The sequence below is a fragment of the Brachycentrus maculatus genome, unplaced genomic scaffold (genome assembly GCF_059751285.1).
Source record: "Brachycentrus maculatus isolate JH-2025_06_01 unplaced genomic scaffold, ASM5975128v1 h1tg000635l, whole genome shotgun sequence".
NCBI classification, from domain to species: Eukaryota; Metazoa; Arthropoda; class Insecta; order Trichoptera; family Brachycentridae; genus Brachycentrus; species Brachycentrus maculatus.
In genome coordinates, this window is record NW_028281371.1 from 100,949 (window position 1) to 112,102 (window position 11,154).

Below are 11,154 nucleotides of genomic sequence, written 5' to 3' on the forward strand. Positions count from 1 at the left end.
AAACAGTAAAAAGTATCCTTAGTTGGATATATTTAATTTTTTGAAAAACACTCCATAACACATTCACTGTGTATAAAATAATATTACACAGATAAATTTCAATTCACAAATTTCTGAAAACCCATGTTATTGGTCAAAATCACATTCTACTTTCTATTTAAACATCTTATATATGTGTTTTCCTTCTTGTTTTCTAAAAACTTAAAATCGGCTTTGGATTCTTATCTTTATTCAACATGACTCCCTTGACACGAGGCTGCAATATTTGTTTGGACACAGGAGCCGTGTTCGGCGCACAGAATGTGTTAATTAATGCTCTGTAATTAGGGTTTGCCATGTAAATAATGGTTAGTGTGTTCGGCTACCATGCTGGAGGTCCTGGGTTAAATTTTTACAATGGTCAAAATAAATATAAGTGATTTTTCATACTAATAATTATTTTAAATTACTCTGGACTTAGGAGCAAAGCTTATTACCTTGCCTCCTTGTAAGTAATGATTAAGATAACACTACCCTGACTTGATGCAGTATCATATGCACCATTGGGTGCGGATAAAGGTTTTTAGGTAAGGAAGAAGAATCATTAAATATCTAAATAATGAAAAAAGATAACCATCTACAGATTTTGAAACATATTTTGCATTTTAAAAATATTTATGTCTAACATCTACCTCTGTCGTCCTAGATTTTGTTATTTTTCACTTTTTTGTTCATTCTCTATAAAATGATTCTATAATATTGTAAATAAAGAAGTTAATTTCAAATTAAAAACCTAATAATTTTTAAAAATCACTTAAACACAGTTTTGAGGCTTCAAAATAGGACACCTTGGAAGTAAAAAAGACATGTTCAGTGCAAGAAAATCACATTGTTGTATTATACTTTATGTTCATTCATACTATTATAATATATAAAAATAAACACCTATTGACATAATTAATGATTCTTTATTTTCTATATTGATGCAATTTTGTCGATGCCATTTTGTTTTGATGCCTTTTTTAACATCTTTGCAAATTTCTTAAGAAATATTTTTTTCTAGTTATTACTTATATGAGCAGTTATGAAATGCTCGAAGAATAAACATAATAACTCCATATTGTTTTTGTTTTGCAAAAAACAGGGAAAAAATGTAATTGGTACATTTTAAGCATCGATGTTTATTCCTAGATATGAATTCATAATATATTTTATCAGCTGCGATTACAACTGCATCAATTGACATCCTTAGTTTTTGTTTATCATGCTCAATAATAGACTTTTTCATAAAATTTTAATAAACAATGAAATATTGTTTATTTATAAGACATTTAAAATTTATATTACACAATTTACCTTTATGCAACTCATGAATTTTACCCTATCAGGAGACCTTTTGTATGTACATTTGAAGTTTGCATGTTCACAGGACTACAGGGCACCATATATAGGTATACAGTATTTTATTTCATGAAAACTTTATAAGAAAAAGCCAGTATTACAATTGATATTATTTTATGCAGGCAATATTTTTTTAACATTGTTATGTTAACTGTTTAAAAAGTGTTATCGATTTGTATCTATTTTTTATATTTTGTTATCTCAATATTTATTATACTATCATGTTGGATAAACATATTCATCATTAAATCATTTGACACATTTGGCCTTGCGATAATGCGGTCTTATTTTGAATTTGACATTTAAAGTTTTGTCACTAGACGGCAGCACTGTCGTCCACGCCAGCGCGAGAGGTACGCAGACAATAGTTGGCAACACTATAAGCTTACTACAAAAGTTTCTGCGATTTAAGTTTAAATATATCTACCACTATCTCTCCAGTGTAAGATAACGTAGATAGAAAGAGATAGAGTAAACACATTTCAGGTTAGAGAAGGGATTGACAAAAACAATAAAGAGATGGAGAGTATTTTATAGTGCGCCATCTTTCTTTCATGGCAGCACATACAGAGCGCGAGATCGTGACATTCATATTCTAAGCTTGCGATCTGTGCGACTAGCTGCGCCCGAATAATAGAATTCATTTCGATTTCAATAGTTCCCGAATCACCCGACCTGTTGCCACGAAAACGAAAATGCTTCAATGCCATGAATTTACTTCTTAATATGGAAAATAATAGTCGCATTTAGTGAACTGTTAATAAAATACTGGTAATTCTCATTTGCTGAACATTATTTGCTGAGGGATTTATGTTTATGCGTGTACGTCCCTCGTTTCGTCTACGTAGTAAAGTGAATGCAACATGGCGTTATGAGGATGCGTAAAATCGTTCTGAAAATGGTGACCATGCAAGCTGAGTCTTTATTTGCGTATATTGCAATGACACGATCTCGGTCGCGTGTTCCTACGCCCTACGGCATTTCAGTTGCAGAATTCGGTAATGAAACGAAAAATGATCGTTGTGAGATCCAAAATGGCGTCACCCCAGCGATCGGGCGTTGCCTTTTTGTCCTCGCCGCATTTTCGTTGATTTTTTATTTACAACTTTATGCTATATTTTTTACTTGTTATGACTTAATACTTAATTTCGCTTCTACATTCATAGTTCCCTTTGACCTAGATATTTTCAAGGTCACCCTTGCCAGGGTCGCATTCAGTGTCCTGGTGCTATAACAATTTCCAATTTGCATGTTAGTTTTTTAATATTATTAAATTTATGGTTGTGGTAGATTTTGTTGGTCATTAATACTGTTATTATGTCGAAATAATTTTCTGAATAACTTTTCAAAAATATTTTTTTTATTTGCGAAGTTAGGGAGTATCGAGAATATTTTTTCATTAATATATTTTTTTCTAAAAATATCCTATTCATTTCAATTGGATGACATTTGATTAATTCCGTAAAATTCCAGATATGTTCCTACCAAAATGTAGTTTCCACAGTTTTTTTAATGCGTTTGAGATTAACTGAGAGTATTGGAATCAAACACGGCAATCTCCAAGTATACTAAATATTTTTAGTTTACATCATACACATATAAAAACGTGTATCTGGCGAAATAATAAAATCGGACGTGATTTTGTTAGGATAGTATCTTATATTTGATTTAATCCTCTTTTACTTTATTATTCTTACCGTGCGTAAATACATTTTAAATTTGTATCATAACGTAGTGTTTGATCTTAAATCTCCGTAATAACTCAGTTATTCGCTAAGTTTGTTATAATTGTTACCTTATAAAATAAATAATTATTTTATTTTACGCAACAACAAAAAGTGGATTCCATTGTGGATATGCTAAAATGAAATGCTTATATTTCCACTTTTTTTGAGCAACTAATCTTTTCGACCGTTATTGAGAATCTCTAGAAGATGCTGCTCGCGGGTAATCCAACAAAATAAATCATGTAATATACCGATTTTGAATTGGCAATTTTAAAACTAATTTAAAATTTCACATAAATTCCTTATCATTATTATCGCAGTGACTTCTTATTTTTTTATCATAATATTTTCGGCATAAGTCTTGGACCGTCCGCCCCTCGCAGCTGAAAGTATTTTTATCTCATGACGTCACAAAGCTATAGCCGTCGTACAGAGTGACTCGCTGCCCGCTATTGCCGTAGCCCCAATTCAAAGCGAGAATTTGTTGGTAAAGCGTTACCACGAACACACTACATGTTAAAATCATTATTGTGTTACATTGTTAGCAGATCATGTTTGGAAAATGGTGTGATATTAGTTTTTACATTATTATTTCGTATAAAATAATATTCTGAATGACATTACCCACAACGCAGGAAGAATTTAGCCAGCTGTAAATCTGTAAACATCGCCCGTTTCATTATTTTAATAATAAAATTCAGTCGTAAATTTTAATCGCTGAGTATATTCTCGATATTTTTCGATATGCAGTAATCAGTGCAAAATTGCAAAAGAAATCGACCGCCATTTTATATTCTATGTAAGGTCGCCTACCGGGCACGAAGCATTGTGTGATAATGCGACGTTGCCATTTTTATTCAATCTAAAATTAACAATTTTAATTATTCCGATTTCTATCACAAATCCTCAAGAAACCGATTTGTTCTTCACGTTTTATTTTAATTTGGTTGCAAGAATGTGTCAATTTGACCCAATTTGTTTTTCTAGTATTTTTTGTTTATTTAATTATTTCGAAAACGGGTCAAAACAATGACTCATTTTACATAGTTCTGTGCTACTTTCTTTATTTTTTTAATTGTAAGAACATTAAAAAATAATTAATATTTTGCACTACAATTTTACTGGTGAATTCACTAAAAATGCATATTATTGTAGAATAGTGGGCATCTTTATTTGTATCTTACTTTGTTTGTCATCGATTTAGCGACGTTGTCAGCGCTTCGCATGCCGTCTCCTTTTTTCCTTTGCATTTAGGAAGTTCGCAAGATAATGACTAACTTTGGTTTGGTAATGCAAACAATTATGAAAAAGCTTTAGAATAAATACATTTTTTTATACGAAACAGTAGTTTATGAATGAAAATAAACTAAATATAAGTATTGTATATTATACATGGTTTTTTGTTCATGTTTCGCATATGAAACAAAATGATTTATCAGAAAAAAATACGCGTCGTATTCATGCATAAGCAAATAAACGCGATAACGGTTGACCTTTGATTTGATAGGCGTTAGCTAGTTTAGTATGAAAATAATAGAGATATCAAAGTCAAATACGTTATCAAAATATTGTCTTCCAACTTTCAGCTATTTCATGTGATACCCAAAAAATTACAATTAGATATTTTTCTTACAGGATTAACATATTCCGCAGTGTGAATAAATGAGGAATGTTATCCAATAGTTAGATGAAAGAAATAAGTACAAAATGACATCTACAGAAATGCAAATGTTGGATGACCTCGAGGATGGAGAAATAGAATCCGACGCTGAAGAGCAGGCTGTAGAACAAACTGTTCCATCAGCTCCTGCAGAAGTCTCATCTGAATTCGCTCCTCACATAGACGAAGAAAGAGACGATATAACATCTCCCAAAGCGACCAGTAAATCTATGAAAAAGCGCGAGAAAAAGAAGTTTAAAGATCACCATAAAGAGGGAAAAGAATACAAGGTTCATAAGAAGGAAAAAAATAGAAAATTTCTTTTACCTACTCCGATCGAGGATGATTTTGCTGGAAACATCGAAAAAGCCATCAGAATGGCACTTAAAAAAGGCACAGAAAATGACATTGACTTGCCTCCTGATGCGGATAAATTTGAAGACGACACAGAGTCTAAGCGAAAACACAAAAAACGCAAAAAGCACGACCAATCGGATAAAGAAAGCTCCAAGAAGAGAAGAAAACGAGAAGGACCTAGGGTTAAAGGAGACGAGGAGATGGACGAAGACGAGATGATGTGTGTCAGAGGAGCTTCTCCGGTTCTAAAGCAAGATTGTGTTCAGGAGGATCTGTACAACAACTACCCGAGTGAAGAAGAGTACAACTCGGATGAGAGCACCGGGTCTCGGGGGAGGGAGCGAGGCGGGCGCGGCGGGGGGCGCGGGCGAGGGGGAGGGGGCAGGGACCGGCGCCCCGAACGCCCGCGAGCGCGCCCACGCCGCCAGGACATGCACCCGCAGCAGGACCCTGACGGAGTGTGTCTCTTTTACATGCAGGGTAAGTGCTACAAGGGGGAAGAGTGCACATTCTCGCACAATGCTCAGCCGCCGAGGAAGATGGAACTTTGCAAATTTTATCTCATGGATTGCTGCGCTAAACGAGACAAATGTTTATACCTGCATTCAGATTTTCCGTGTAAATATTATCACACCGGTTTACCTTGCAACAATAAAGACGATTGTAAATTTGCCCACGGTAAACCTCTGACGGAAAATCTAAAGAATATTTTATTAAAACATATCGAGTCTGCGCCTAAAGAGATCCTCGGAGACTTCCCCCGCCTCAGCCGGGACTCGGCATCCATGATGGTAACTTTAACTCAGAACAAATTGATGCAGCAATACTCCCCTGTAAAACCTGTAATAGTTAAAGATAATAAAGGAGGCGGTATACCTTCCATTTTCGAATTGAATGTTCCTAAACCTACTGGCTATGAAGAAAATTCAAATAATTACAATGCGAACGATCATCACAGCTCTCATCACGGTGATAAACATAAAAATTTATCAAAAGTCAGACAGTCAAGGTGGTGTGATAATCCAAACACGTCCGCATCTTTACTCGGTACTCCCTCACCTACCGCTAACCAAGATATCTTAAACATACATAACTTGAATGGTGTTTTAACGCAGCATCAAATATCGGAGCTAGTTAACTTAGGAATAGAAAACTTAAACCAATTGAGTCAGTTGACAGTTATACAGTTGAACGAGCTCGGTTTAACAATGAACCAAATAAATGAAATTCAGTTGAATACCATGAGCATACAAAAATTAGGTTTAATTCATAATCAGTCTTCCAATTCCAATCCTTTCTTAAATAATGCTAAAAGTAATAAAGATCTCGATATGAGAGTACCTCCGATGATTTCAAATTTGAAATCCAATCCCAATGTAAATGAAGTCCAGGGACAAGATGTGGATATGAGGTTTCAAGTTAATCGTTCAAGTCCCTCTAGGGATAAACACAGCAAGAACTCAATAGATCCCAGAAAGAATAAGAATTCAATAGATATTGATCAGTATACTAAAGACGCCTTAAAATTTAGTACATTTGAAAAGGAAAATATAGAAAATAGCGACGGAGAGTTTAATAATGGAGATCAAAGCGATTTTCATAGTTCCAACCATAAAGGTGAATCTGATATTGATCATCGTGTTCTCACATATGTATCGGATTCTAGATTATCGCACGAAGAAATAGAAGATACAAAAAATGAGTCGGATACAGATGCTAGAATTTTCAATAAGTCTCAAGAATCAAATTTTCACAAAAAAATTGAACAGAAAGCCCGTAGAACAACTACTGATGATGAAGAGGAAGATAATTTGCAAATTGATGAAAAGTGGTATTCGAGTGACGAGGATCGCAATGAAAAAAATGTTTCTAAAATTAAATCACCTCCGCAGGAAGATCAACCTAAAGCTTATTCTCCCCCTACAGAAACTGAGTCCATCGAACCATGTACAGTGATTACAAAACTTGGTGATCTCTCTAAAATAGATATTAGCGCCGAAGTTACTAAACTTCTGAGTTCAATAAAAAATAATACTCCAGCAGAAAATATAAGTGTTTCTACTAAAAAAGAAATTTCAAAATCGAGGGATCCCAGGAATATTAAAAAGTCACCAGAGCACAAAAGTTCCTCCGAAGTCATCAAAAAGACAGAAAAACACCCCAAACCGGGGTTCGTATCTATTTATACAGTTATTGAAGGAGGAAGCAGCGATGGAAGGAAGAGAACAGATATAGATCTTCGCCCTGCTCAGGACATAGACTTCAGATTACCATCCTTCGGGGACATTGATCTACGACAAACACCGGGAAGTGGCGATGTCGATCTACGTTTAGGATTGCCATTTAAACCTATCCCTAATTACACTCCAGCTTCAGAAATAGACGGTTCAATAAATTCTCATCCGCCCATTACCTTCAAACTCTCTATTGTAGATGTGCCGAGACCTGACTATACAGACATTAAAAATAGTACTCCAAAATCACAAGCAGAGTCCGATCCTAGATTAAGAAAAATCTTCAGGCTATCTATTGATGAAAGTCCGCTTGATTCAGCAGTAGAAAAGTCGACAAAGTCAGTTCAATCAGCAAGAATCGACCCACGAAAAAGAGTTCAGGAAACTAGCGAAAAACCTAATATTCCTAAATCATCTCCTCTTGACTTGCAAGCAATAATTCAATCATCTAATTGGTACAAAGAACTAGGCTCAAACCAAAAGATTCTTGTTAACCAACAATTAGCATCTGTCACAGCTAGCTTGAAAAAATTCCATCAAGACAATACACAAGGAAAAGTCTTTGATCTATCAGAAATCAAATCAAATATTGTGCTGACTAGTATTTTTACCAATTTAGGTATTAGTCTGAATGAGAAAGGTGAATTTACACAGATTAAAATGGTAGACAATGTTCCTCCAATAATGCCACCGATGAATTTTAATCCAAATGATAATTTTGGCAGCGGGAATATGCCCGGAATTTTAGATCCAATGGCGATAATGGGAATGAACCCCATGGGTCCTATGGGAAACTTCGACATGAGATTCCAGGGAGTGGACCCGCGAGGCGCTCCAGGGCTGTTGGGAATAGCTCCGAATATTCCGCATAATTTTGAAGCTGGTAATTTCAACAATATGCCAAGTTCACGAATGCCAAATTTCAACAACGATAACTCCCGAATGCCGAATTTTAATAACGATAATTCTTCTCGAATGCCCCCTTTCAATAGTGATAACGATCCCAGGATGTCTAATTTCAATAATGAGAACTTCAACAGTAACTTTGACAACTCTGGGATGTATAATAATTCCGGCGGGAATGTTAACGAGTTCCGCGGAGATAACAATTACGAGGACAACAACTATTATAGAAATCAAAAAAATGAGTATAACAACAAACCATATCGCGGGGGTAGGGGAGGAGAGAGGTGGAGGGGCTCTCGGGGTCGGGACAGGCGGGGGTACACGGAGCGGGGAGGAGGAGGTGGCTGGAAGGGAGATCGCCGATAAAACTGCTTCCATGAAGCCTCGAGTGATACCAAACTTGTTGCTTAGACTGATGCTAGTGTGATTTGAAATTCTCCTCATATACTTCGTTTGTAGTAACTTTACCTCTTTGTAGGTATGACTGGTATATTATAATTTCAATTATTTTATAAGGTTTATTAATACCGCATAAATATTAAATTTAGTTAGTGACAGTAATCTTTTTTTGTACAGATGTTGTAAGCCTATATGTATATTAAACCAGTTGAGGCATAAATTTGTAGGTGTGTTTAATATTTGTAGTATATTTTAAATTAGATTTATTTTTTATGTACAATATATTTAATACTTTTCAAACAGCAAATGTTAATTTTAAAAACTAGAAGCATTGTTACGATTTTTTATAATCACAATCATGTTTGTATGTAAATTATTTTTTTATGTTAGCATTCTTGCCATCGAAATTCCACACATATATTTGTTTGTTATGCTTTTGCATTGGATATTCATAATATCAAGAGAGAATATTGGTTGTAACAGTTCACGTTATTAAAAAAATAATGTTATATTTAGATAACTTTTACTCGATTCAATGACATATTTATACATATGTATAGGTGATAAAAGCTAAGCAATAAATAAATATAAATGAACCTATATTATAATAATAAATTAAAAAATTGTCTTATTTATGGATCCTTTTAATTTTATGAAAAGCGTCCAATATTAAAATATATTTTAGTTATTGCAATAACACTTTAATTGCGCAAAAAAACATTGAACAAAACTGAAAATGATGTATAAATTATTTTTTTGTACGTAGGTTTAATTTTATTTTATGTATCACATCAGGAATAAACCTTTTTCTATATACTTTTCCTATTTCATTATCTCTACCCTCATCGTACCTAATAATTTTCTCCAAAACACTTTAAAATTGAGTTTCAAGATTATAGTGTGGCCACCAAAATAATGTCGAATGGCAAAAATAATAAATGATGAAAAGAAAGATAGAAAATTACACTGCACCGTATATACTCGTACATATACAAGGAAATAGCAGTATCCCATTATAACAATTAGTAATATTTTTGTCGAACCTATCTAGAAATAAAAGATAGGAAGGTCTTATATAAAATCACTCGCAAAATACAATAAAAAATTATTGTCAATATTATTCATATTTAAAGCATTTATTTTGTGGTTAGTCATTTTTATTTATTTATTTTTTTACAAAGATGTTAATCATATTAGTATATAACCACTCCCCGAGTGGTTATATACTAATATTATTAACCACTATTTATTTATTGATTTGGCGTTTAATTTGTAGAACTCCATTTTAATTTATGTATTAATTATAAATCAAACACAGATTTTTTGAGTCTACTAAGTTGTATTTTATTAATAAAAACACATAGAAAATTATATTGGGACAATTGTTTCGCCTTGTTAGGGCATTATCAAACGAATTGTCACAATATAATTTTCTATGTGTTTTTATTAATAAAATACAACTTAGTAGACTCAAAAAATCTGTGTTTGATTTATAATTAATACATTATTAACCACTCACCGGTGGTTATATACTAATATTATTAACTACTCACTATAAGTATGTAACCACTCACCGGTGAGTGGTTATATACTAATATTATTAACATTTTTGTAAAAAAATAAATAAATAAAAAAAGTGACTGAAACCTTCTTTCCATGCAATGTTAATGGCAGTGATATTTCTAATGATTATTTTTCAAATGACTTAAGCATGCATTTTTTAAATTTTTTTTATATCTCCGCTCATTTACAAGTGATTTTTGACTGTCCCCAAACTTTTTTGGTCTGCGGATCCGCTATTCTCAAAGCTCAGTACACGGCTGCTCTGGACCCTTGTAAGGTGCCATGTTTCACGGCCGTATAAGAGATCAGGAGCAATGCAGGCATTGTATAGGAGGCATTTGGTCTTCACCGAGTATATATCCGATCTCCAGAAACCCTTCATACTGTTAAATCGCTCACTCCTTTCAAGAACGTCATAAATCAAAAATCGTGAATTTTGAGTTGTGCGTGTTTTCGGAATGCCCAGAAAATGCACTATATACCAGCAAAAGCGGCATATTTTTAACTTAATATTTACCCGCTACAGGGCAGAAAATGTTGTTTTTGCATTTTGATGAAAAGCTATTGTTTAATTATTTTTTAAATACACTAAATATTTTTCAAATGGAGAAAAAACCTTCAGGTTTTACCTAAAAAGATCTGTTGCACAGTAAAAAGTTCAATAAGTGGCTTGATGTTTATTTTTAATTCATTGTGATTTCTTTTTAAACTTTAAAAACGTTATCCTGAAAAATCAAGTTTTTTGATTTATGACGTTCTTGAAAGGAGTGCGCGAAATGTGGACCCTGCGAGTCCTAATCGCACTCTCAGTTCCTTTTGAAGGCTGCTATTTTCAGTTACGTTTACTCCCAAGTACTTGAAACTCTCGACCCTTTCGATGAGCTGGTTACTCAACGCCAAGGGTTGTTGGGCATCTAGGCATGAGTCT

General features: G+C 33.7%; 1 protein-coding gene across 3 annotated transcripts; it reads left to right on the forward strand.

Annotated features, from left to right (window-relative positions):
- Window positions 1-1,874: 1,874 nt before the first annotated feature.
- Window positions 1,875-9,477, forward strand: su(sable) (suppressor of sable RNA-binding protein). 3 transcript variants are annotated; one of them, XM_088274142.1, is made up of 2 exons: window positions 1,875-2,151; window positions 4,743-9,477. In XM_088274142.1, exon 2 carries the CDS (start codon window positions 4,815-4,817, stop codon window positions 8,628-8,630), a length of 3,816 nt encoding a protein of 1,271 aa, XP_088130268.1. In that variant the 5' UTR covers window positions 1,875-2,151; window positions 4,743-4,814; the 3' UTR covers window positions 8,631-9,477. The 3 variants fall into 3 exon arrangements, with proteins under 3 accessions (XP_088130268.1, XP_088130270.1, XP_088130269.1); XM_088274144.1 differs by lacking the exon at window positions 1,875-2,151 and adding an exon at window positions 2,164-2,378; XM_088274143.1 differs by lacking the exon at window positions 1,875-2,151 and adding an exon at window positions 3,517-3,672.
- The last annotated feature ends 1,677 nt before the right edge of the window (window positions 9,478-11,154 follow it).